Source organism: Agaricus bisporus (assembly GCF_000300575.1).
Source record: "Agaricus bisporus var. bisporus H97 unplaced genomic scaffold AGABI2scaffold_4, whole genome shotgun sequence".
NCBI classification, from domain to species: Eukaryota; Fungi; Basidiomycota; class Agaricomycetes; order Agaricales; family Agaricaceae; genus Agaricus; species Agaricus bisporus.
In genome coordinates, this window is record NW_006267367.1 from 1,401,222 (window position 1) to 1,424,462 (window position 23,241).

A 23,241-nucleotide genomic window follows, 5' to 3' on the forward strand; every position below is an offset into this window, starting at 1 on the left:
ATGAGCTAAGATTCAATAAATGTGGTAAGCGTACTAATTAGAATCAAATTGTATTTCGACGTTCCTGAAAACCGGTACTCAGGTACGAAAAAAACCCCCAGTCATATTACATCAATCATCAGGCGGAAACTCAAGAACACTATAAAAGAAAGAAAAAAAGTTAATCCAACAACGAACAAGAAACGAAAACAACATATCACAACACTCACCATTCTTCTGAATTCAACTCTGCCGGTTTATACATCCAAAACACCGGCTTGTTACTCGAAAAAGTTCCAGGATTAAAAACATGACAGCCCATATAAGTCAACTTGTATCTGTCATATTTATCCGCCAACACAAGCTTCATAATAAAGAGTCGTGAGTTCTATGATCGGAGGGGGGTGAGCATAAGCGTCACTTACTGCTGTAGGCAATGGGTATAACCTAAGGGAATGGTCATAATCCGCCAAAATAGGTTGGATATTCAAAGCCAAAGGACACAAATGCATTTGATCCAATATCGTTTGAACCAACTAAATCATTTCAATATAAAATGCGAGAGAAGAAAAAGTTGATTCGACGTACATAGCGTTTCAAATCCTCACTCGAAATCTCCGCCTTGGTCCCAATCATATTACGCAACATCTTAGACATCATATCTTCTCTAAAAATCACAATCTCCTGATCAAAAAACTTGATCCTACACGGATTAGTCGCAAAATGGATTTTGGGTATCTTGTTCTTCAATTTTGTGAGGAAACTGGACATGATTGGTCTTCGAGGCAAGATTGAGTTGAGAGTCAAGTCTAGAGGACCTGGGACGAATAAGAAATGGGTGTAGCGTGTTATTGAAGGATATTGTGCCACGAGATCTGCGAGTGCATCGAACCCGTCTGATTTTTTTGGTTTTTTAGATTTAGCAGCGAGGTATTGGGGATAACTTGCCTTGGTATCGTTGGATATCTCTACCACTACCCTGAGATATAGACTTGCTTGAAAAATCGCCGCAGAGTACAATGGCCTTGGGAATAAAATCGTTTTCAATACAATTGTCAAACATTCTCCTCAAGTTTTTCAACGTGTCTGGGACATCCAGCCACACGTCTGATAAAAAGAAGAAATGCATATCATGCAGTTCCTCTCGAACACGAAGAGCAAGATGTGCCTGCGAGAAAAATAGATAAGTTAAACTACATGCTAATGAACAAATCCGTTAACTTACATCCTCCAAGATTGAAGTCGAGCCCTTGCCCAAAAAATCTATATGCCCATATATAGACCTAATCGTTTCAATCTCAAGTCGAACTCAGAGATGGTCGTGAAACAGTACTCACCGAGCTGTAGCGCGAGGTTCCGAAGGTGGTTGCCCAATAGCAATAATTTTCAAAGTCGCATCCTCAGTATATTCACCTTCCACAAGCGCAAAACATCCTTCCGTATACAATCCTTCACCCGGTTCATCCTAACCTCATCATCCAAAAAAAAAAAAAAAGTTAAACTCAAACTTGCAACTTCAACAAAACTCAAAAAGACTCACCAATGTAGAATAATCCAAAACCACAGTTCCATCAGCATCCTCCAAACACATTTTTCCTTCTTTATTATGTGTAAGCATACCCAACAACAAAAACCTTTGTCCTGGTCTTCCAAGTAATTGTTTAGTCGATTTAAGAGTGACGAGTTTTTCTCTATCCCTTGACGGTATCGTCGAAGGTGCGAAATGTTCATTTCGAAGTATACATTGACGAATGATATCCAATCGGTCTCGAATGGCAAGTATACGCGATTCTGGTGAAGCAGAAACGGAAAGTGAAGTTGACGAACTTTTTTTTTATTTTTGTCGGTAAGTAGAGATATTGATTTGAGGTTGTGCAACGTACCGTTCGAAAGAACCTCTTTCATTAGACCAATGCCATTTGGGCATTTCATACGCATCGATGAAGAATAAATGATTCTCTGGATTTAAGCCATCTTTATGTATCTCATCATCATCATCCTGATCTTGTAATTTCGCGTAAACGCGTCGTAGGACCTCGACAGATACTTTCATAGTCGCATCTATATAAAAATCACTTGTCCAGTTATTTTTTCATTTTGAATTCAACGATGTGCGAGACCATCTTGTTTGTTATAATCCCGAGCTAGAGTTTCTATACTTGTTTCAAGGTCGTCTTCAGGAATGTCGTGTTCTTCAAGGATTTCTTCGATAAGGTTCAAAGCGTCTGGTCCTAGTGCATTGCTATATTTCCTAAATACCTATAACAAGACTTTAGCTCGCTTTAGAGACGGAGTGAAATCGTTTTTTTTTTGACCTTGATAATGACGCGTTGTCTCGTGTCTGCCATTTTGGAGGGTGGGTGTTTCAAGTCAAGTAAGTAGTAAGTAGAGTGTGATTTCCAAACAAGGCAAACACAGCACCTCTGCTAACGGCAATTGAACCCTTCCTTCTTCATGACAAACCCATATTCCACTCTCGAATTCGACATTCATCCAGGTACAAGTCTCGGGTTATTCGAAATCGGTACTGTATATTATATCTTCTATCATAATTTCCCTCGCCTAATTTATCATCAGGTTCATCACTTTGGACTATCCTCGAAACTCTACGTAGACTACAACACCAATACCCCCAAGTCGACATCAAATTCGACCCAGACTCTTCAACAACAACACCTATACTAATCCATCTTCGTCCTCACATCTCTCTCCTCTTCTCCGGCCTTCATCAACGTCTTCACACCATCTCTATCCATTCTCTTCAAACCTCCAACCCACCTATCATTCTCAAATATAAAGATACTGTACTTTCTTCTTCAAAGGATGAAATTGTACTTAGGAGGGTGAGTGTGAATAGGACTTTTGGGCCGACGTATCCTTCGGGTTCGGGATCGGATGATTTGAAGTATCCTGGGATTTGGTTTAGTTTTGAAGAGGATAGTGGTGGTGGGGGTGCGAGTACGACTACGACTACGACTACGACCAAGGTTGCTGAGAATCATAGGAAGGGAAAAGAAATAGAAGATAGATCAAACGAAGTCAAGAAGATCATGATCCTCCAGAAATGTAATGACGGAAAAGTTCAAGACCCTTCAGACGGCGTAACAGAATGTAATATCATGCACGGTGATATCGAACGCGCCATCATCAAGGTATTCAACTCCAACTCCTTTTTCCTTCCTTCCCAACTTGTTACACCATCTTAGGTCCACGATGGAATTCGTCTTTACTTTTCTCCACTATCCACAACCAATAAACCCCTTCATATCCGATTACATCAAACAACAGCACAAGACTTGACATTAGATCTCGGTCCGCCTTTACGAATTCATTACAAAGAAGATGAACGTATGACCATTCATTCTACTGAAAATGCCGAAGACGACACCAACGACGAATCAGACTGTATGTACCTCTTCATTTTGTTGTGTATTCAACTCAGAATGTTTTCAAGATTTCTACAATTACTTTCAACACGGTCTCGATTTTTTCATTTCTGGCAGTACGCATACTGTAAAGAAAATCATCATTCACAGTAACATCGCAAGTTCTATTCCACTCTCCGAAATACATCAATCTAACGGTACAAAAACAGCCTGGATCTCCACTCTTCCAACGGTACAAGCGATGCAATTGGGAAATCGAAGGCGAACCAGAAGACGACGAAGACGGTCCGTTTTTCAGAACTCAATGTTCCACTTGAAATGTTGATTGTTGGATAGACACACCTCCACGCAAACGATTCTACGATCGGTTCGAAACCATCAGTCATTTCCTTAGCCCAAAGGAAACACCACCATCAATGGTTTTAAATCGAACCGACGACGAAGACGGCTTACAATTACCCAATGCAACAACACGTTGTACGATTCCAATTCCCTTTCTTCGTTGTAAAGCTGACCTGATCTTCCATCCAGTGTATGGTTACGATGGCATAATTCTAGAAGTTTTGGAATCGTCGCAAGTTGTTTCTGTTACCCTCTTCTAATCCTGTATTAATTATTATGTACAAATGTGACATTCCAAAGTATGTATCAATACACAATGCGAGTTTCAAGAATTTGAAGTAGAGCCTTTGGGTTTCTGTTTATCAAGAATATACCAGCGCACAAGATCAAGTGAAGCCAAGGCGTCTTCAGCAGATGAATGACCGGTTGAAGCGTCCCCAGTCTGGATCATTTTGCCGAGGTTTTCTCGTACCCTGTGAAGCGAATGAGCGATACACAGCGAGAATCAGGCGCATAGACTCACAAATCTCGTAAAGCCCTTCGGTAGGGAGGACCAGCTTTATGTGGGAACAAGACAGCTGTGTCGACGCATTTATGATGGACGATGCGCATCGTCCGTAAATCATTTTCCAAAGAGTGGCCCACAAGGATCGTGTCAGAGTTGATGAGTTTATCGAGTGATTTTCGAATAGAGGAGAGGGTCAAGGTCGCTTTGGCATGATTTTCCTTTGTTATGCCGGAGAATCGAGTGATATAGTCGCTGGCAAAAAAGGTCTCGAAATGGACTGGAAAGTAGAACGGAAAGGCTTACATGACGTAGACGTCGTCGTCCATGCGTACAAGCTCGTCAAAGACTTCTTTGCCGCGTGCGTCGACGAGGGAGACACGAGCGACTCGAAAGCCCCCGGTAGTGTAAATCATCTCGCAATCCATAGCGGCGATGTCGAGGGCTTTTGAGGAGGGGGAGGGGGGGCGCAAGAGAGAGAAAGGATGGCGGGAGTGGAGGTCTTGGAGTGAGGATTCATAAAAGACATGTCTGCCATGGACGCAGCCTTCGCTCTCCGCAGCCGGTCGAGAACAACAGGTGTATACTCGGACCTTTTCACCTACAAACGATAAACAAGGGCAAAGAAAAGGAAAAAGGGAGCTTACCGCCAGCCTTGGTGGTCTGGAGCTTTCCCCAGTGGTAGAGACACTCTGTATCGGGGCCAGTGCGACTGACTTGGAATGGTTGTGTGCAGCGTTCGCATCGCTTCAGCTTGCCTTCTAGGGTGGGTTGCTCGCCGCCAGGACCGTCGGGAATGTCAAGCATGAAACCCCACTTTTGCATGGCTTCTGTTGAGAGGACGAGGGGTTGGAGATGGGAAGGGGAGAGGACAAAGGACTTGAGGGAGTTGGCCTGCTCGAGGCGAAGCTTGATGTCGTCTTCTGTGCCGACGGAGGGATGGGAGAGGGAGGTGGGTGGTGAACGACGTTTGAGGGCGGCGACGGATTGGATGACGGCCTGGATGGGTGAGTGCGGTGTGGATAGTGAGAGGAGGGAGGATTACATTGCGGTAGGTGAGCTTTGTGGATTTTTTGTAAACCTCTTCCTCTTGTTTGAGGGCGTGGTCTGCGGCGAGAGAAGGGCTGAGATGGGAGATGGGCGAGTAGAGGGTGGTAAAGTGGTTGTAGAGAGTAGTGAGCATGGTCTGGAGAGGATGAGTGACGGAGGGAGAGTGTGCGGGTGGACGGACCTGTCTGACGGGGAGGGCGACAAAGGACTGGGATGCATTGACGCGGAGGACGGGCACGCCATTCTAGATCAGAAATGAGTTCAAGTAAATGAGAGAGACAAGGAGACGTGCGGATGAGAGGGGGACGGTGGGGACGGCGAGGGGTCTGCTAGCCGGGCCGACGCGCTGAAGTTTGCGGGGAGGGGGGGCCGGTGCAGAGGAGGGTGGGGTGGAGGGGCGCTTGAGGGGAGTGGGAGGGGTGCGAGCGGCTAGGTTAATTTAGGGCTGAGGAGGGAGATGGGTGTTGTGGGAAAAGAGGCAGTGGGTGTCTGGACAGGGCTGGCGAGGACAGGGCAGGGCGTGGAAGAGGCCGAGGAGAGGCAACATGGCGAGAGCAGAGAGGTCCGTCACGTGGCAGGCGCCTTAAGAGCCAGCGCGGTGTTTTGGGTGACAACACGATGAAGTCGACCGTCGCTCCCTCGGGCCAGCGCCTTGTCGAGCCTCTCGAGCCTCAGACGTGAGTCTTTCCTTTTGTCATTAACCCCTCACTCATTCCACACAGGCCACTCGGCTCCAACACCCCAGAGCGCGTCGAGTCCCCGCTCCCGGCCTACCTCGCGCCGCACGCACACGTCTCTCCCTACATCTCCTGGGCCGTCTTTCCCTGTCCGTTCCTTTTTTTCCATCTCTTATCCCACTCATCTCTCTCTAGCCCACGCCTTCAAGCTCCTCCTCGTCCCTCTCGTTCTCGCCGCAAACTGGCATCTCCTCGCCCCCTACCTCAGTCCGGGCACCCCAAACCCGTTCACCCCCATCTTCCTCCTCTCCGGCCGCATCCCTGACTCTTCCGACCATGACCCTCGCTATGCCAAGACTCTCTGGGATGCCGTCTTTGTCCTCTACTATGTCGTCTTTTGGTCCTTTGTCCGCCAGTCTCTCGCCCAGCACCTTTTCAAGCCTCTCGCAAAATACTTCCGCCTCAAAAAGTCCGCCAAAGTCGACAGATTCTGCGAACAGGGTTACGCCTTGCTCTACTTTTCCTTCTCAGGCGCTTGGGGCTATGTCAGTCCTCTTCCAACTCTTCTTCCCCTTCATCTCACCCTCCTTTCAGCATGTCATGTCCCAGCTCCCCACTTTCTGGTATCGCACCAGCGCCTTTTGGACAGGTACCCTTCTCCTCATCTCCCCCTTTTCCCACTCACGCCCCCACCAGGATACCCCAACTGGGACATGACTCCCCACCTCAAGTGCTACTACCTCGTCCAATCAGCCTACTGGTGCCAACAGTTTATTGTCCTCGTCCTTGGTCTTGAGAAACCCCGCAAGGACTACCGCGAATTCGTCGCTCACCACATCGTTACCCTCTGGCTCGTCGGGTCCGTTCTTTCTTTTCATCCTCCCTTCCTCTCATCTCATCCTTCCCAGATGGAGTTATTCTCTCAACCTCACTTTGATCGGCAACGCTGTTTTCATGAGCATGGACATCCCCGACGCCTTCCTCGCCCTTCCCAAGATTCTCAATTACATCCACTGGGATCAGTCTAAAATCTTTTTCTACGTCATATTTATAGGCGTCTGGACGTCAGTTTTCCTTGCTTCTTCTCCATCAACCCTCTCTCACCCTCTTCCAGATACTTCCGCCACTACCTCAACTTTGTCATTCTCTGGTCGGTCTGGTTCGAATTTGACCTTGTGCCGTATGTTCTTTATCCTCTCTTCTCCCCAACTATACTTATCTTTCTAAATAGCGAATCCTCCCGGTATTGGGAATGGGCCGACGGTGTATTCCTCCCCGATTGGATGAGATACCAGGTCTTCATACCCCTATTCCTCCTCCAGCTCCTCAATCTCTTCTGGTACACGTTCATGCTAAGGATCCTCTGGAGGGCCGTCAAAACCCATACTGCAACGGACGAACGATCTGATGACGAAGGCGACGATGAAGACGATGAGCGGAAGAACAAATAGTCGATATACACATATGTTTTGTTTATTCGTACACGAGAAACTATAATATCTTTTTTATGCGGTCGTGTTGCGAACGTTGGGACCCATCTCGTCTTCCTCGTCATACTCGCTATCTTCTTCCCAGGGTTTCATCTCCACTTCGAGACCTCCAGGTGCTGTACGATTCGGCCAACGTTTCTCGCGCTGTTCATCTATATTTTCACCTTGCGCCATTTGTATCATAGCTTCAAGCGTATACTTTTGGAAAATATGAAAAAAGCAATTTTTTTTTAATAGCGCATTTGAAGCACTCACATAGGCATCATTACCGGCGTTATGCAAAAATGAGGTCGAGATGTGTAGCATCCGACAGGTCTTTTGCAAACCACGACGTTGGCCCGTGGATAGACCCATCAGAGCACCGAATAAATCCGAAGTGTCGACGACGAAGAGTCCGAATGTGGGACTGGTATCGGGGAGAAGGTAATCGAGTTCGTCGAGTGGCGCATTGATGGCGGGTGATTTCATGTATTTGATATCTTGGTTGTTGTCGTGAAAGACGAGATAGACAGGTCCGTCTTTTCGGAGACGGTTGATTAATCCGGCTATATGAGGTTTGAGATCTTTTTTGAAAATTTCTTTGCTCTCTCCGAAATTGTAGTTCTATTCCATTCAGTTTTCAAACAAAAAAGGATGAGAGAAGACTTACGTTTCGATTACCAGGAACGTATTTATAATTCTCGTATTGCTTCGTACCTTGAACAACCCAATGTCCATGTTCTCTTATTTCCTCACCGGTCTCTTTATCCCAACGCAAGATACTATACCCCACTTCCGTAATCAAAGTATGTTCATATTCCCAAGCTTCGAAATCGATAGCACACCAAGTCCCATTCTTCGCCGCCACAAGTTGACGTACTCGTTCAAACGTGTGGCGGCGAGAAAGTAGAGCAGGATTGCTTCCTTTAAGTCGTTTACTATGTTTTTCCAAATTCTACAATTCACCAAAAAAAAAAAAAAAAAAAAAAGAAATGTGTTTTTGAAAATTATTTATTTTATGAGGTTTTTTTACCTTGATAGCGCTACGAAGAGAACCTCCGTCTTGGTATGTGTGTGTACTGACATGTTTTATATCGGATGTGACGATGAGGCAATCCGAGTAGGGTATTGGAAGAAGCGTTTTGGTGAGTTTCATGGCGTGTAACCAATAACGGACATAATCGATTTGAGCGGAAGAGAAGCAGAGTCTGGTTTCACCTGATGTTTCAAAGGTGACTATTCGAAGAAGAATCAGTAATGAAAGACAAGGGATGGGTAAAGATTTACCGTGGTATAGTTGGATTCCGGTGATGCCTTCGATATGGAGTGGGTGTGAGGGGTCTGCTAAAGAGTCGTGCGCTGGAAACAATGTTTATGATCGTGTGTTTATCAGAAGTAGGGAAACTAACCGAGAATAGCTTTGAGAACGGTCCCATCTTCTTCATCAGGTATGGCTCTATGCCTTTCAAACTCTTTCGTCAAAACGACGAACACAAGAGTCGAGCCCAACGTACCAATCGAACCAGATATCAGTGTAGCGATAGTATCCAGTCAGTATTTCGTTGGTTTTACCACCAGTCATATCAGTAACAACAGTGAAGGTGAGTAGCAAAGGTGATGGGGGCGTGTTAAGAAGCGCAGTAAGTTAATGCCCTTTATATATGTGAAGGTTCAGTATCAAGGAAACGACGATAACCTTCCACACCCCTAAATCAGGGTTAAGTCTAATTATAGACCTCCTTCCATAATCGGACACGATGTTGAACCTTGCAACTTCATCAATATCAAACTACTACTACAACTTCCTCTCAACCCTTCTTACCCCTCCCTCTTCATTTCTCCCAGTGTTTTTCTTGTACTTATGGTACAATCAATGACCAGTGTCGCAGGTCCTTCAAAAAAACGTAAAACAGCACCTGATTCGGATCCTGGAACACCTTCTCCAAAGAAAAAACGAGCATCAGCTGGGCGTGCTACAGCACGTAAATCTACAGGTGGACGTCCCCCTAATGTACCTGCTCGTGGAGGTGCTGGTGCTGGACAACATGAACCAGGTGCGTTTTTATCATTTCCCCTACCCTTTCTGTCCTGGTGCACTCTCTGGAATATAGAACATTGTTTTACTGAGATTCAAGTCGTCGTTTTATTATCGTTGTTATTATTATAGTGAAGAAGAAACATCGGTTCAGACCTGGTGTGGTCGCTTTACGTGAAATTCGAAAGTATCAGAAGAGTACAGATTTGTTACTTCGAAAACTACCGTTTTCACGTTTGGTGCGTTTTTTTATTATTATTAAATCCTTATGTTTGTGTAATTTATGCATGTGTAGGTGAAGGAAATTGCAGAAGATATGACGACGGATTTAAATGAATATGGTGAATCCGGATTACGGTGGCAAAGTTCTGCATTGTTGGCATTACAGGAGGCGGCGGAGGCTTTTCTAGTTCATCTATTCGAAGACGCGTGAGTTTATACACCCCATGAATTCCTTTGTCTCGACTGAGGCTTTTCTCATTAGGAATTTATGTGCAATACACGCTAAGCGCGTCACTATAATGCCTAGAGACATACAACTCGCTCGTCGAATTCGTGGTCCTTGGGGAGGCTTAGCTTAAACTAAGATGTCTCCCCTTATGGCCAGGCGAATTCATCTGTGCTTGATTTTTATTCCGTGGTTGCGGTTGTTACCACGATTCTTTTTTCTTCTTCTTCTTTTGGGTGGTTTCGTGTACTTTGTCAAAGTACCCTACTCGCTTCTTGCCTTGTCTTTAATTCTCCCGAGGCTCGAGCTTACGCGTTTTTAAAAAAGTTGCAGATCTATAGTATTGTATTGGAGTTTTTATTTTATCTCTCTCCCTTTCTTTCTGAGCAGTCGTCAATGTTGAACAGTACCGTTTGTATATCAGGCAATGAATGCAATTATCATGTTAGAAATGGTGATTTATCAATGACTATACCCAAGCAGCTGTGTACACATTGTTCGATGTAATTCAGACGTATTCTATCGCCGCACTGATGCAAGGAATGGAGCCAGCAAGATATCCCCCGACACATCAGGGTTTGGATGATGAATTTGGGATATTGTAGTTCCACAGCGCGCCATGAGCAAGCAACGTCAAGTCCAACGCGGATGTACCTCGCATGGCCAAGGGTCAGACCATCACAGTAAGCCACGTCCAAAACTCCCGAGTGTTCGTATCTGACTTCATTCGATTACGCACCGGGTGATGTCTCAATGGACAACAGATTTGTTATTTCCTGTACAGACTGGCGGTTGAGATCGAAAACACATTTTGAGAGACTAGCTAACAGTACCCTCATTTAGCTTCCAGGGTGTGAGGCGTAAACTGCATTAAGACCTCTTCACACTACTCATGAAACTGAAGAAATGGCTGGTACATTCTTCTTCCTTTTCAACCCCCAGCTCGTAAGGATTGAGCAGCGAAGGCGATAGAACTAGTCGAACAGGAAGATATCTATCCTGTAATGTTCGACGCGTCTGCTAGAGCGGTTCACCCGTCTTCGTTCGACTGTATTGCGATGAATTTCTTTATGACGGTTTTTCCCTGTCCTACGAGAGTTCACGCTGGACGCGAACGAGTGCCCGCATGTAAAATAAAGTAAATGGGATTGTATTATGCAGCGAACCTATAGTGTGTGATTTAGAAACTGAGTAGACTGTAAAGTTTCAAAGAAAGTCAGAACGCTGTATTCAACAACGAGTATTTGGAAGGCTTTGCGGTCATATTAGATCAAGAAAATTCACTGGATGCTCGAATGCCATTCGTTGGTCGAGCTCCCTCCAACCACTTGTTTTTTCATTCCGCAATTGCCAATAAACCATACTCACATTATTTCTTTTTTGTCTGCCTGATGAGAAGTTTCGCCGACGGGTCGTCGACTTTCTTTATCAAAGCTTCCTTGGTTGCCAGACGTTTTCTCCGGCGGCTATCGGCGAAGTCAAAGAATATGGTCTGTACCAGTCCAAACCCTGCTGATGCGACCCAGTATAATTGAACTCCCTATATAAAGCGAGTCAAGCATTGACGAATAGATGAGATGAAACACGACGCACTCCGGGCACAAGCATAGCAAGTCCAATCCTTGCAATCGACAAGCCCCTCAAAATACTCTTGAGAGGTGACTGGACATAAGGTTTTCCTTTTTTTTCGGCCTTTTCTGCTTTCCACTGATGATATTTCTTCTCCCTCTCTTGCTCCGCAGCAGTCATCCACCAGCTTCTCGTGTCCACATTCGCCATGCTGATGATACCGAGAACAATAGGGAGTGCCATTGTTGGATCAGGGTGCGCTAGGGAAGTAAGGGTGAGGAATGATTCCGAGCGGAAAGGCGTGAGAGGGTCAGCTGCAACCCGAGAAAGGATCATAGAGAATGCGATATAAGGAGGTGCTTGGAGAAGTGCAGATATTGGTATTGTCCATTTTGGATCACACTTGCGCTCTTTTATGAGTTCGTTGAATTTTTTGGTCATCTGAGAACGTGCTTTAATGAGGTTGCACGTAGTGGGAAAAAGTGCTGGGTCGTACAGTTGCATTGACACGTTCAACATGTTTTTCAATGAGGTGTTGTTTCTCCCCACGAACACCCTCCTTCGCCATGGCTTGCATTTCTTGACGCTGGATAACTGGCAACATCTGTTCGACGTCCTTCTGTACTTGTTCCATTTTGACGACTTTTCTACGACTCTGGACCGAGTGAGTAAGGATTAGAAGATGTTTAGATGTTCGTACCCATATCACAGACGGAAGAAAGGTTAGACGCAGGAGTACAGTTGTCAGGATAATGGTAGACGCATAAGCAGACCAAGTCGGAGGATAGGGAAGGGCAATCGCCAGGTCCAGAAATTCGTTTGCGGCGGGCGTCAGACCATCGTATAGCTCAGACCAAAAAAAACGCCTCTGAGTATGTCGTGGGAGAGAGCGAGCATGAAGTGGCGTTGGGCAACCACGCGCCAGCAAGGCATGACCGCGCAGAACAAGCATTTGCTGCGGTGCCGGTTTGAGCGAGTGATCCGTCGTCAGTCCCGCTTGATCTAATTTTATCACCGCTGCTTGCGTACCAGCGATGGACACTTCGAATAATTCACTGATTACGCAGAGTGATTGACTTAGTCATTCAGAAGTACATCTACTGGGCATTTAGTGATTTAATATTACCAACGTCGCCCTAAAAATTGACGTACATTCTTGCCACTCCTCGTCCTAATCATCTCATGCAGACGATTTGCGAATCAGCGGTCAAAGCAGGGAAAAAAAAAGGCATACCGGCGTCGTTGACGCGGGTTTTGAATCACTAAATTCGCAGGTCTCACTGCGGTGACCAGCCCTATCTTCTGCATTTTAAATGCTCAAGTCAGAGGTTTTCGTGTCCAAATTAAAATACTGGTAAGTGGACTAACTTAACTTAGTACTTCAGTTGGGAAAGGTCATTGACCCTTCCTCGGTCATCCAACCACTCGCCGACCATCCATGCTGCATACTTAATCCTAATTTATCCCAACGTACTCACGGAGTATAGAGATCTTTCTTAGGAATCCCGATGCTGCAGCGCTGGGATGACAAACTTCCGGGAATCTCGTATTCTTGGGCCTATAAATGCAGTCCACCTATAGAACTTTACTCACAACAAATCGTCGAGTTCACTTCGTATTCACTCTATGTCTTCTACCCTCAAATTCTTTTTCATCGGTGCTACTGGTCAGCTCAAATTCACATTTCTTTGCAATAGTTCGTCTCAGACTAATCATCCTCAGGCTACGTCGGCAGCTCTGTTCTAGAGCGCTTCCTTGATCATCCGGAGGCCAATAATTTCGAATTTACTGCCCTTGTTAGAGACCCTCGGAAAGCGGAAAAATTGAAGCAATTCGGCGTAAACGCCGTTGTCGGTTCTTTTGATGATGCTAAGCTCGTCGAGGACTTGACTGCCGCTGCGGACATCGTGGTTGACATGGTTAGTTAGAATAATATTCATTCGTTTATAAGGTAGTCTTAAAAACCCATGCTTCAGGGAGGCTCAGATAATCTCGGACTTGCCAAAAGTACACTTCGCGGCTTCCAAAGAAAGTTCCAAGAAACAGGAAAACCTTCAATTTTTATTCACACCGTAAGTCTTCGTGGATATCTATTTGGGGCTAGCCGTTCCTACTCAACTCTCCAGTCCGGAACCATCATCATAGCCGATGATGCAACGGGTCTTCATTCTTCTGATGTCGTCTGGAACGATGCCGATCCTGACCAGATAGAGCAACTGCCACCAACTGCACCCCATATCGACGTAGAATTGGAGATCATCCGGGCCGATAAGGAGGGTTACGTTCGCGCTTACTTCGTGACTCCCGGCACAATATATGGAATTGCCTCTGGAAAGTTCGTAGATGCCGGTCTCGCTAATAAGCATTCTATTCAGGTACCTGCCCTCATCAAGACCTCGCTTGACAGAGGACAGGCTGGGATGATCGGTAAGGGATTGAACATCTGGCCAAACGTTCATATTGATGAAGGTCAGCTCACTAACTCCCTTGGTCCGAGTCCGTTCATTTATTTGGAAATTAGCCGCCGATTTCTATATCGACCTTTATAACGCAATCAAAGCCAACCCTGACTCCGTTGGTCATGGCCGTGATGGGTTCTATTTTCTGTTGAATGGAGAACACAGTCTCTACGATGTTGGCAAAGAGATCGGCCGCGCACTAGTTGCGCTCGGCAAGGTAACCACCGAAGTGCCTTCCACATACACCCAAGAAGAAGTGAATAAGTATTTTGGAGTGAGTTTTTATCATTCTTGGGCTCGTTGAGGACAGGTTGAACTTGACGTTTTCATAGGGATCTAATTTCTTGGGCACAAACTCGAGGGGTTTGGCCAATCACTCGAAATCCATCGGGTGGAAACCGAAGAAAACAACCCAAGATCTTATGGCGAGCATTAAGCCTGAAGTAGAGGAGATTCTCAAGCATTTGTAACATGTCTGCCCCGATGTGTCGCCTTGGGAGTTGATGCCGTGGTAGATATAGAGAAAAGGAGCTTCTCCATGCAGTATTAGGGATCGCATCAATTTGAATAAAGAATTACTTTGCTCCGTCGTCCCGGAGAATTATCATTGTATCGTAACAGGTTGAGTTACAAGCGCTTATATCGTATGTGCCTGACGCAGAGGGCCACGTAGTATGGTATAAATTGCTGTGGTGAGTTTGGTGAGTCTCTGGGCAAAGTCGAGTCTTGCGTTACAGGTCGGCCAATGAGCAAGATCAGCAGAAGGACCAGTGTAAGTAATGCATGACTTAGGGCACATATCATTTTCAATCACAACGATAACACTGTGGAGGAGGACGATGAGTTGGTCGAGAGGGTAGAGGTAGCTGTGGAGAAGGTTCGCGAGTAGATGGATTGACTGGCAGAGAATTTGTATCAGAAATTAGACGTAATGAGGTCTATTATGCGACGTGGTAGTTGTCGTGTGGCTGAAGCTCGACCTGTTCTTCAGCGCAAAGAAGCCGCGAAAGAGCGCGACGAATGGTTTTAAGAAACCTTCAAACATTGAGTTGGGATCGTTATTGTAGGGCATTATGTAGCCTTCGGCCAAGGTTCCTCGAGAGAAAAGAAAGTTTCTATGAATAGCCAAAGTAAACGGTTCACCCGATGCCGTTAGTTAGGATACGACGAATGTTTGGGTTGGTCAGCTTGGAGTGTAGCTTCAGAAGGCGAGTCATGGACAAAGTGTTGTTGGACGCAATTCAGGATGACATCGGAGGATTTCGTATAGATGTTTTCGAACTCAGTATCATGAGTGAGAGAGTACGCGATACGTTCGGTACTTAATTTTAGTTGTTCATCAACTTGGGGGCAAAAAATTGTATGCGGTTCGTCTGGGGGGAGAAGGAGAGAGCACGATAACGTGGGGTGTATTGCACCGGATGGTGAACTTGTGGGATAGACGGAACATCTGAGGTCAAAAGGAAGTCACTGTAGCAAGAATAGGGTGATGACGTGATGGCGCGTAGCTGGGATGAGACGTTTGATAAGTTATAACACGAATATCTACGGCCGCGATCCCAATGCGAGAGGAAGCACATGATCGATGGATGGAAGAGCCGGAACCGTTGCAAGACTATGCCGAGCAAGTAAAATCGAGAGCCAGTGATCAATACCGTACCAAGAATGTCGGATAAAAAGTGAGAGTAAAAGGTGCGAGCTGGAGGGGAAGATGAGCCGCGAGCTTCTGAAGAGTGAGAGGTCTCCGATACCCAACCATGAACCAGGGGCTAAACGCCAATTCAGATCACCAAGAGGATGAATAATCATCAACTTCAGTTCCTGAATCTCATGGGCGTAAACCTCCTTTCCATTCTCATGCTCTTGAGTCTTGTCATATGTAATCCCCCCCTAAGCGATGGAAAAAGAAGCAGGATGACAAAGCTTGAAACCTCATATCCTTGTGCCAGCCTATACTTAAGTGCAACTCACATAAGATGTCGCTGCACTCCACCTCGCACCCCACTCTATGTCTCCTACCCTCAAATTCTTTTTCGTCGGTGCTACTGGTCAGCTTAAATCCACATTTCTTTGCATGAGTTCATCTCAGACCATCATCTTCAGGCTATATCGGCAGCTCCGTTCTAGAGCGTTTCCTCGATCATCCGGACGCCAGTAACTTTGAGTTTACAGCCCTTGTAAGAGACCCTCGGAAAGCGGAAAAGTTCAAGCCATTCGGCATAAATGCTACTGTCGGTTCTTTTGATGATGCTCAGCTCGTCGAGGATTTGACTGCCGCTGCAGACGTTGTCGTAGACGCAGTATGTCAGAAAATCTTGGATTAGATTCATTAAACATACGTGCTTCAGGGAAATGCAGATGATCTTGGACTCACCAAAAGTATGCTTCGCGGCTTCAAAAGAGGGTTCCAAAAAACTGGGAAACCTTCGACCTTTATTCACACCGTGAGTCTTCGTGCATATCTACTTAGAGCTAGCTAACTTCAACTCAACTTTCTAGTCCGGAACCGGCGTCTTAATTGATGATGCTGCGGGCCTTCGTACCACTGATGTCATCTGGAACGATGCAGATCCCGACCAGATAGAGCAACTGCCACCAACTGCACCCCATCGTGACGTAGACCTTGAGATCCTTCAAGCCGATAAGGAGGGTTATGTTCGCGCTTACTTCGTGCTTCCCAGTACAATATATGGAATGGCCTCTGGAAAGTTCGTAGATGCCGGTCTCGCTAATAAGCATTCTGTTCAAGTACCTGCCCTCATCAAGACCTCGCTTGACAGAGGACAGGCTGGGATGATCGGTAAGGGATTGAACATCTGGCCAAACGTTCATATTGATGAAGGTCAGCTCACTGACTCCTTTGGTCCGAGTCCGTTCATTTATTTGGAAATTAGCCGCCGATTTCTATATCGAGCTCTTTAACGCAATCAAAGCCAACCCCGACGCCGTTGGTCATGGCCGCGACGGTTTTTATATTCTGTTGAATGGAGAGCACACTCTCTATGATGTTAGCAAAGAGATCGGCCGTGCACTAGTTGCCCTTGGAAAGGCGACCACCGAAGTGCCCTCCACATACACCCAGGAAGAAGTGAACAAGTATTTCGGAGTGAGTTTTGATCATTCTTGGGCTCATTGAGGGCGGGTCGAACCTGACGTCTCCATAGGGTTTAAATTACTTGGGCACAAACTCGAGGGGGTTGGCCAATCATTCTAGATCCATCGGATGGAAACCGAAGAAAACAACTCAGGACTTTTTAGCGAGCATCGGGCCTGAAGTAGAGGAGATTGCCAAATCAAAGCATTTGTAACATGTCGGCCCCGATGTATCTGTAGCCTTGAATGCCAATGCCACTGTAGATATAAAGAAAAGAAGTTTCTCTATGCAGCACCAGATTAATTCAGCTTCTCCATCCTGAATTGTTATTGCACCGTAACAAAGTTGAACTGAAACTTCTTATATCGTATGCGCGATCTCCGATACTCATTGGATATTGCTATTCAGTGGAACCATAGATATGTACATGCAAGCTCGTTGAGAAATATGGTATATGGCACTTGGCGCGATTCCGCTCGACGCTTCGGATTGATTGAGTTGCGTTGCACATGGAGGAAAGCAAGAGAATATCATGCGCTAATTGTTGCATACAAGGAAAAATCGCTTGCGAAGATGAACATCATAGCATACTTCCTACTGCCGAACTTCCTACTGCCGAAATCTCAGCCCCTCTAACCCCCGACCACTCCTTCATAAACGTCGAAAATCAGAACATTAGTTGATGGGGGTACTGCCCTTTCGAAAGACCCCAGGTCGATTTTAGATATTTTACAAGGTCTGGTGTCTTCTTCACGGCATCAAGGATGGCGCTGTCAACTTGTTTCTGGTCAGCGGCTTTGGTGGCGGGGAACGTCTCCTTGGCCTTAGGTTTGCCGTCCTCAAAAAACTCTTCCTCGGCTGAGCGAGCACCTTTGGTGGAGGTCTTGGCAAAGTAGGCATCATTGATTTTTTCGTCGACCTGGTGTTCGTTGCGGTTATAGTATTGCGTTCCAAAAGTAGAAAACTGACATACCGTAAAGCCTGGCAGCTCTAGTTTGGTGGAGGTGGCAATAACGTATGCCTGGTTAACCCGTCTAAGGGGAACTCCATTCGCCTTGTAAGGGCCTGTCACCAACAGCAATCCACTCTCTAGCTGCTTCAAAAACACAACTCTTTTCCCCCGGAAACGACCCGCTAACAGAATCAATACGGTGCCAGGAGTGATGGAGGAACGGAGGCCGGGGGGGTTGTGAGACTTGCGGCTCTTCTTGGGTTGGCGAACATCTTCGGTAGGGTAGTAGCGCGGTGCTTTGACGGTAGGAATGACACGTTTCTCGCCGTTTTTGGCACCACCGACAGCTTTCTCCTTAGTGGCTGCGGGCTCCTCACCAGCGGGCTTGTCGGATTTTTTGATGCCCTTGTAGAGACCACGCTTGGTGAAGACCTGCGAGCGAGAGAGGCGTCCAACGCCGGGAACGAGTTCCTTGCTCCTGGCCATCTGTAATCTAAACAGAATTAAGAGGTGCCTGGACGACGTTTATGAGCGACATACCTTGTTCTTGACGTCGACGAGGCTGATGCCGATATACGGTGCTAAGTCTGAATGAAGGAGTCCTGGTGGCTGGAGAGCTACACAGTTAATCCGCAAAATGCCGAGCACATAGATAAGATGTGATCACATGCTTTTATGATTAGATTGTTAACTTGATAACTTGATCAAGTTGATGTCATGCATTCCACGGGTATCTGATCAACCCCTATCATGGCTGATGACGCCTCAAATGCGGGTGCGTGCAGGTCAACCTATACAGATATTTGAACGCTTACAATAGTCCAGATGACCGCGTCATCGTCTGGTTTGACATTGACAACACCCTCTATTCTGCAAGTTCCAAGATCTCCCAGGCTATGGGGGAGCGAATTCATAGTAGGATCCGCTCCGTTATTTCAGTCCCTAGCATGCCATTCATGTCGCAGATTATTTTGTCAGCCTAGGTTTAAGCCATGAGGAAGCATCAACACTGCACCATCGATATTACTCGCAATATGGATTGGCCCTCCGTGGACTCAAGCGTTATCACGACGTCGGTAACGCTGCTGCAATGGGCATTGCGACATACATACTGACCCGCACTCCAGATGTCCTCGATTTTGACCGCAAATGCGATGGTTCTCTACCCTTGGAACAAATGATCTCATATGACCCTGCTTTGCGTAAATTATTCGAGGACATTGATCGTAGTAAGGCTCGCGTCTGGGCTTTAACAAATGCGTACAAGCCTGTACGTGGTCTAAAATCGATTCGGTCTTCTGCTTATTTGTCTTTCAGCATGCGGAAAGGGTGCTCAACATACTCAAGCTCAATGATTTGGTAGATGGACTCGTTTTTTGTGACTATACCATTCCCGAGTTTTCCTGTAAACCAGAAGCGGCATATTATAAGATGGTGCGTCCTTGGTCAAATTGGCTATCAAAGTGTCGTCTTACGCAGAGCACTCAGGCTATGAAACAAGCAAATGTCACCGATCCGTCCAAATGTTACTTCGTGGATGACAATCGCGGAAATATCGATGGTGCGCTTGCTCAAGGGTGGGGTAAATGCGTTCACTTTTGCGAGAAAGGACTGGAATCAATGGAAGGAGGTATTACGAAACAGATTGGAGACGAGCCACTGGACCCAACCAAGGCTAATAGCAACAGTATTGTCGAGGTCAGCAACTTGATGCAGCTACGCGAGATCTGGTCAGAGATTTTCCGGCACTGAAGATTTCTCACATTCTATACGATAACCACAGTCCTTTTTCGGAATAGAATTCTGGATATAGAAACGACTCTGATATGACGTTGTAGTAATTGGCATAGACACTCATCATGGAATTCATCCCCCGCTATGCTCAGCCATTCACTCTAAATGAAGCAATTGGTCTCGATGTCTCCGTCATCGTAGATGGTAAGTGTCAACTGTTCCAAACTTTCTAGAGCCTATTCCATCATATCCAGAAATTGCCAGACTTCAGAATTCTCTAAAACATTTGCGAGAAACACAGACCCTGCTACGGGAATTCCAGTCCCAAGAAGCTCCAGGAACAGCCGATCCTGAGGTCCAAAAAGCACTTGAAGAGAACGAAGTTGTAATGTAAATCTTTACCGTCTGTCCAATTCAACCTGAGCTCCATCTTTCGTGCAGTGGCTCGCAGACTGAACGCATAACCATCCTCAGGATGGCCTTGGCGGAGAAAGGAGTTGGAGATGGTCGACATTATGATGCCTCACGCACGTCTCCGACAGGGAGCGAAGAACCTATCACAGAGCAGAGAGACAGTTCAATACAAACTCAGGCTACAGATACAGATAGACACACCGGACCCGAAGACGACGAAGGGATACACCTTTAATATGATGTGAGTTTTCTTTTATTGAAGAAAACTGTTGTTCCTTGGCGGCTTCTAATTCATGCTTTACCTGAAGGCTGGTCTCAAGCAGGTCCGAGGCATGTCGAAACGGCCAAGTGCTACAGTGTCGTCAACTTACGTATTACAAACTTTGGCTCGCAGTCTTAAAGCTTCAAGTGCCGGCTTCGAATTCCATGAGCAACCAGGAACTCTACGTGTCTTAGCTTGTTGGAGTGTGGGATGCTTCCTGATTGCAGCAGTACAAATTTCGAATTTCGGATGCTCGAACACTGTAGAGGTGTCTGTCGAAATTTCTGAATCGGCCACCCACAGTAGCCGTTCAATATTATCTATCTTTCTAGCCGTTGCTGGAAGGAGACTACCTCCTGCTCTTTCTCTGTGATAAATTCGTTCAATGCAAATTAGTAATTGCCCTGTCTTTCCAGAGCAAATCTAACGAGCCTATCGTACGTAAAATAAAGTGTGGTTCCATCTTGTTCGAGCATTTCCTACTTTCCAGCTCCTCATGACCACTGAAAATTGCCTCATCTCCAATCGCAATCCGTTCGTCCATCTCATTCTCGTTCTGTTTCATTAGATTCTGACACCAGTTCAGGTGCTCTGCCGAGGAGCAATTTGAAAGAGACTTACGGATTGTTCAGTAACTTACGCCTTACAAGTTGCTACTAAGCTGACAAGGGATTCATCTACCAGAAAGTGAGACGGCTGCTAAATCAAGCAATGCATCGGGCTGTTTTTCGGAAATTGGGTCGACTTTCACTAGGCCGAGAAAGAGCGGGTACCATCTCGACTTTGGGGCACTTTCCGAAGCGACGCGCCGACAATTTACACGAGGAGTGGACTCAGTATGACCTCTCTTTTCATGGCCAGCGACGAGTAGTTTCCAAACTTCAGGGAGGTACGAGAGACATAGTCAGAAAACGAAATTCTACCTATGAACCCGCATGGTCATTGGAAGAAGGTGAACTTCGGCAAGATCCCAAATCACAGCAGACACTCCAATGGGAACAAGTATGTCTGTGTAGAAACGCGACTAGCGAAATAGCTTACTACCATCCTATAGTTCAGGGAGTTAAAAAGCCGGATGTCTAGTGCTGCTAGTCGAGCGTCACGCGAACAACAACTGCGCCGCTTGTGCAAGTTAGAACACCAGATGGCCCAAGTTGTGTCATCCAGAGCTATTGACGAAGAAATTGAGAAACAAGTTAGCAATTATTTGAAGGGTGTCAAACGGGAAGCGGATAGGATACTGGTCGAGGTGGAAGGAAGTTTATTGCGTTCTAAGGCAGAACTATATGCAAAGTTATGGACGACTGTGAAAGACTCTTTGACTCAGTGTCAAAATGTCACTGGCGTACAAGTTGTGTAAATTGAGAATTGCCTGAGCTGGAGAGAATAATAACAAACAAGGCATGCTGATACTGAATAAGTTAACAAAGTCTATCGTCTCTTGTTCACCTTTCTCCTCTTCCCTCCAGCTTTTTCGACTGGCACCATGCGCTTGTTCACCTTCTCCGTGCTCTCTTTAGGTGTATTGGTGCCGCTCCCTGTCGTGTCTGAAGTCTCGTCTGAAGAATCAGATACGTCGAATCCTGTGGATGTGTCCACATCAGGGGGTTGGATAACGTCGTCCGATTTTTCCTTTGAAGTGAGTTTACGATAAACACTTTTCACCAGGACAATGAACCATGTATTTCCAAAGGAGGGTGGAGTAGCCGTTGAATTGTCAATGGGTTGCAACTCGCCGTCATCGTCAAACTAGAATGTATTATTTCTTCAGAACGCTAGAGTCACGAAAGAGACCAAGGGTAGGACTTACGATGTACACATCTTGACCCTCGACTACCATTTCAATTGACCTGCTATTGTCTACGAAACCATCTTCATCATATTCTTGGCCGAGACTGACACGGACTTTTCGTTGTCCTGCTAAAGGAACCAATTTAGGTCCCCATGCAGCCCGCTTTGCTCGCCTCGTGATAAGTTCAATTCTTGCAAGGTCTTTCTTGTAATTTATCCTTTGAATCAGAAGTTGTAACCCCGAAGTGACCATAATGAGGAACACAAGTACGGTCTAGTTACAAAGTTGAGTTGCTGGGAACGGTTGATGTGAAGACGCGTAAAACTCACTCCAAGTCCAGGCCGGAAACGAGAATAATAATAGCCAGTACCCCGCCACCTGGGGACACCATTCTTATAGAAGAAGTCATATCTGAGAAAACTCGTGATGAGGAATGGATTACCCAGAAAGAGCCCGTTGGCACATACCTTTTTCTACTTGCTTTGTTCCTCAGAATATTGGCGATGACACCGAGACGTGCAAAACGTTCATGAGCATTTTTGACTCCAGGATTCTTGTCTGGACTGCAAGATTCATTTAGTGATTTGATGACGAAGAAACATCAAGGGGCTTACTGTATTTTTACACTGAGTCTGCGGTAGGCCTTTGCAATTTGTGACGTTGACGCCGTGGGTGGTACGTCGAGGAGGGAATAGAACGTTGTACCCTTGCCTTCCGACGCTTCTAAAGCACTAACAAGGTCGAAAATTTCATGATCTTCCTGAATACTGTCATTAAGTCTCGATGATAAAACAGTAGAAATGTGATGACCTTTTCCCATCTGGAAAAAAAACAATTAGCAACACGTCATAGAAAGTAAAATGTTTGTGGCCACGTACGCAAATACGGCTGCTACCAGAACAGCGAAGATGGTGAAGAGGAGATAAAGCCTCATTTTATGAGAGCGCCGAGCTCAACACAGCGTCAGTGTGAGGTTGAAAGGAACTGCTGCTGGCGACTGGCTGGCGATGAACGTGCCTTGACGGAGTTAGTTTGATTGATCGAGACCGTGGGTAACCATCATATTTCGCGTCC

At 46.0% G+C, this 23,241-nt stretch overlaps 13 protein-coding genes across 13 annotated transcripts; 6 read left to right on the forward strand and 7 right to left on the reverse strand.

Annotated features, from left to right (window-relative positions):
* Window positions 1-205: 205 nt before the first annotated feature.
* AGABI2DRAFT_150224 (hypothetical protein) lies at window positions 206-2,327 on the reverse strand (the record flags this gene model as incomplete). Its single annotated transcript, XM_006460193.1, has 10 exons — window positions 206-343; window positions 405-515; window positions 568-875; window positions 928-1,147; window positions 1,205-1,262; window positions 1,317-1,444; window positions 1,520-1,805; window positions 1,863-2,040; window positions 2,100-2,238; window positions 2,295-2,327. The coding sequence occupies 10 exons, from the start codon at window positions 2,325-2,327 to the stop codon at window positions 206-208; spliced, it is 1,599 nt and encodes a 532-aa protein (XP_006460256.1).
* On the forward strand, window positions 2,302-3,839 carry AGABI2DRAFT_177879 (hypothetical protein; the record flags this gene model as incomplete). Its single annotated transcript, XM_006460194.1, has 6 exons — window positions 2,302-2,353; window positions 2,557-3,131; window positions 3,186-3,384; window positions 3,434-3,522; window positions 3,575-3,650; window positions 3,702-3,839. Coding segments are annotated over 6 exons (1,128 nt in total), but the record flags the coding sequence as incomplete, so codon positions are not given.
* A 193-nt stretch (window positions 3,840-4,032) lies between these two features.
* On the reverse strand, window positions 4,033-5,563 carry AGABI2DRAFT_177880 (hypothetical protein; the record flags this gene model as incomplete). Its single annotated transcript, XM_006460195.1, has 7 exons — window positions 5,555-5,563; window positions 5,444-5,506; window positions 5,258-5,398; window positions 4,860-5,211; window positions 4,519-4,813; window positions 4,231-4,467; window positions 4,033-4,180 (listed from the first exon to the last, which is right to left on the reverse strand). Exons 3-7 carry the CDS (start codon window positions 5,393-5,395, stop codon window positions 4,033-4,035), a joined length of 1,170 nt encoding a protein of 389 aa, XP_006460258.1. The 5' UTR covers window positions 5,396-5,398; window positions 5,444-5,506; window positions 5,555-5,563.
* Window positions 5,564-5,885: 322 nt separating this feature from the next.
* On the forward strand, window positions 5,886-6,387 carry AGABI2DRAFT_192014 (hypothetical protein; the record flags this gene model as incomplete). The annotated part of the gene is made up of 3 exons (XM_006460196.1): window positions 5,886-5,939; window positions 5,985-6,088; window positions 6,135-6,387. Coding segments are annotated over 3 exons (409 nt in total), but the record flags the coding sequence as incomplete, so codon positions are not given.
* Window positions 6,388-7,170: 783 nt separating this feature from the next.
* Window positions 7,171-9,029, reverse strand: AGABI2DRAFT_203161 (hypothetical protein). Its single transcript, XM_006460197.1, has 7 exons — window positions 8,923-9,029; window positions 8,818-8,870; window positions 8,696-8,767; window positions 8,442-8,644; window positions 8,079-8,363; window positions 7,685-8,032; window positions 7,171-7,627 (listed from the first exon to the last, which is right to left on the reverse strand). Exons 1-7 carry the CDS (start codon window positions 8,988-8,990, stop codon window positions 7,445-7,447), a joined length of 1,212 nt encoding a protein of 403 aa, XP_006460260.1. The 5' UTR covers window positions 8,991-9,029; the 3' UTR covers window positions 7,171-7,444.
* A 548-nt stretch (window positions 9,030-9,577) lies between these two features.
* On the forward strand, window positions 9,578-10,024 carry AGABI2DRAFT_68101 (histone H3; the record flags this gene model as incomplete). The annotated part of the gene is made up of 3 exons (XM_006460198.1): window positions 9,578-9,682; window positions 9,739-9,872; window positions 9,928-10,024. Coding segments are annotated over 3 exons (336 nt in total), but the record flags the coding sequence as incomplete, so codon positions are not given.
* Window positions 10,025-11,260: 1,236 nt separating this feature from the next.
* AGABI2DRAFT_68413 (hypothetical protein) lies at window positions 11,261-12,028 on the reverse strand (the record flags this gene model as incomplete). Its single annotated transcript, XM_006460199.1, has 3 exons — window positions 11,261-11,431; window positions 11,485-11,901; window positions 11,957-12,028. The coding sequence occupies 3 exons, from the start codon at window positions 12,026-12,028 to the stop codon at window positions 11,261-11,263; spliced, it is 660 nt and encodes a 219-aa protein (XP_006460262.1).
* Window positions 12,029-13,086: 1,058 nt separating this feature from the next.
* Window positions 13,087-14,389, forward strand: AGABI2DRAFT_177885 (hypothetical protein; the record flags this gene model as incomplete). The annotated part of the gene is made up of 6 exons (XM_006460200.1): window positions 13,087-13,126; window positions 13,183-13,379; window positions 13,437-13,532; window positions 13,587-13,929; window positions 13,982-14,193; window positions 14,252-14,389. The coding sequence occupies 6 exons, from the start codon at window positions 13,087-13,089 to the stop codon at window positions 14,387-14,389; spliced, it is 1,026 nt and encodes a 341-aa protein (XP_006460263.1).
* Window positions 14,390-15,913: 1,524 nt separating this feature from the next.
* On the forward strand, window positions 15,914-17,283 carry AGABI2DRAFT_192017 (hypothetical protein). The gene is made up of 6 exons (XM_006460201.1): window positions 15,914-15,967; window positions 16,023-16,219; window positions 16,268-16,363; window positions 16,419-16,761; window positions 16,814-17,025; window positions 17,084-17,283. The coding sequence occupies exons 1-6, from the start codon at window positions 15,928-15,930 to the stop codon at window positions 17,225-17,227; spliced, it is 1,032 nt and encodes a 343-aa protein (XP_006460264.1). The 5' UTR covers window positions 15,914-15,927; the 3' UTR covers window positions 17,228-17,283.
* Window positions 17,284-17,625: 342 nt separating this feature from the next.
* On the reverse strand, window positions 17,626-18,566 carry AGABI2DRAFT_192018 (hypothetical protein). The gene is made up of 3 exons (XM_006460202.1): window positions 18,506-18,566; window positions 17,985-18,458; window positions 17,626-17,942 (listed from the first exon to the last, which is right to left on the reverse strand). Exons 2-3 carry the CDS (start codon window positions 18,449-18,451, stop codon window positions 17,681-17,683), a joined length of 729 nt encoding a protein of 242 aa, XP_006460265.1. The 5' UTR covers window positions 18,452-18,458; window positions 18,506-18,566; the 3' UTR covers window positions 17,626-17,680.
* A 116-nt stretch (window positions 18,567-18,682) lies between these two features.
* On the forward strand, window positions 18,683-19,847 carry AGABI2DRAFT_192019 (hypothetical protein). The gene is made up of 6 exons (XM_006460203.1): window positions 18,683-18,740; window positions 18,791-18,880; window positions 18,931-19,041; window positions 19,093-19,235; window positions 19,283-19,399; window positions 19,454-19,847. Exons 1-6 carry the CDS (start codon window positions 18,716-18,718, stop codon window positions 19,715-19,717), a joined length of 750 nt encoding a protein of 249 aa, XP_006460266.1. The 5' UTR covers window positions 18,683-18,715; the 3' UTR covers window positions 19,718-19,847.
* Window positions 19,848-19,992: 145 nt separating this feature from the next.
* Window positions 19,993-20,354, reverse strand: AGABI2DRAFT_135510 (hypothetical protein). The gene is made up of 2 exons (XM_006460204.1): window positions 20,141-20,354; window positions 19,993-20,089 (listed from the first exon to the last, which is right to left on the reverse strand). Exons 1-2 carry the CDS (start codon window positions 20,211-20,213, stop codon window positions 20,007-20,009), a joined length of 156 nt encoding a protein of 51 aa, XP_006460267.1. The 5' UTR covers window positions 20,214-20,354; the 3' UTR covers window positions 19,993-20,006.
* A 1,101-nt stretch (window positions 20,355-21,455) lies between these two features.
* Window positions 21,456-23,209, reverse strand: AGABI2DRAFT_192021 (hypothetical protein). Its single transcript, XM_006460205.1, has 7 exons — window positions 23,046-23,209; window positions 22,978-22,987; window positions 22,782-22,927; window positions 22,635-22,730; window positions 22,497-22,578; window positions 22,186-22,440; window positions 21,456-22,124 (listed from the first exon to the last, which is right to left on the reverse strand). The coding sequence occupies exons 1-7, from the start codon at window positions 23,099-23,101 to the stop codon at window positions 21,807-21,809; spliced, it is 963 nt and encodes a 320-aa protein (XP_006460268.1). The 5' UTR covers window positions 23,102-23,209; the 3' UTR covers window positions 21,456-21,806.
* Between the last annotated feature and the right edge of the window lie 32 nt (window positions 23,210-23,241).

Coding starts and splice junctions, on each gene's coding strand:
- AGABI2DRAFT_192018 (XM_006460202.1), bottom strand. CDS start 18,451: ATGGCCAGGAGCAAGGAACTCGTTCCCGGCGTTGGACGCCTCTCTCGC. Junction 17,943..17,984: donor GAGCTGCCAGGCTTTACGGT/ATGTCAGTTTTC, acceptor CTATAACCGCAA/CGAACACCAGGTCGACGAAA.
- AGABI2DRAFT_192019 (XM_006460203.1), top strand. CDS start 18,716: ATGGCTGATGACGCCTCAAATGCGG. Junction 19,042..19,092: donor CAAGCGTTATCACGACGTCG/GTAACGCTGCTG, acceptor CCCGCACTCCAG/ATGTCCTCGATTTTGACCGC. Junction 19,236..19,282: donor TAACAAATGCGTACAAGCCT/GTACGTGGTCTA, acceptor TTTGTCTTTCAG/CATGCGGAAAGGGTGCTCAA.
- AGABI2DRAFT_135510 (XM_006460204.1), bottom strand. CDS start 20,213: ATGTCGACCATCTCCAACTCCTTTCTCCGCCAAGGCCATCCTGAGGAT. Junction 20,090..20,140: donor TGCGTTCAGTCTGCGAGCCA/CTGCACGAAAGA, acceptor GTAAAGATTTAC/ATTACAACTTCGTTCTCTTC.
- AGABI2DRAFT_192021 (XM_006460205.1), bottom strand. CDS start 23,101: ATGAGGCTTTATCTCCTCTTCACCATCTTCGCTGTTCTGGTAGCAGCC. Junction 22,731..22,781: donor AGACTCAGTGTAAAAATACA/GTAAGCCCCTTG, acceptor TGAATCTTGCAG/TCCAGACAAGAATCCTGGAG. Junction 22,579..22,634: donor AACAAAGCAAGTAGAAAAAG/GTATGTGCCAAC, acceptor GAGTTTTCTCAG/ATATGACTTCTTCTATAAGA.
- AGABI2DRAFT_203161 (XM_006460197.1), bottom strand. CDS start 8,990: ATGACTGGTGGTAAAACCAACGAAATACTGACTGGATACTATCGCTAC. Junction 8,645..8,695: donor CGGAATCCAACTATACCACG/GTAAATCTTTAC, acceptor TTCTTCGAATAG/TCACCTTTGAAACATCAGGT. Junction 8,033..8,078: donor ACGTTCCTGGTAATCGAAAC/GTAAGTCTTCTC, acceptor TGAATGGAATAG/AACTACAATTTCGGAGAGAG.
- AGABI2DRAFT_192017 (XM_006460201.1), top strand. CDS start 15,928: ATGTCTCCTACCCTCAAATTCTTTTTCGTCGGTGCTACTG. Junction 15,968..16,022: donor CTTTTTCGTCGGTGCTACTG/GTCAGCTTAAAT, acceptor CATCATCTTCAG/GCTATATCGGCAGCTCCGTT. Junction 17,026..17,083: donor AAGTGAACAAGTATTTCGGA/GTGAGTTTTGAT, acceptor ACGTCTCCATAG/GGTTTAAATTACTTGGGCAC.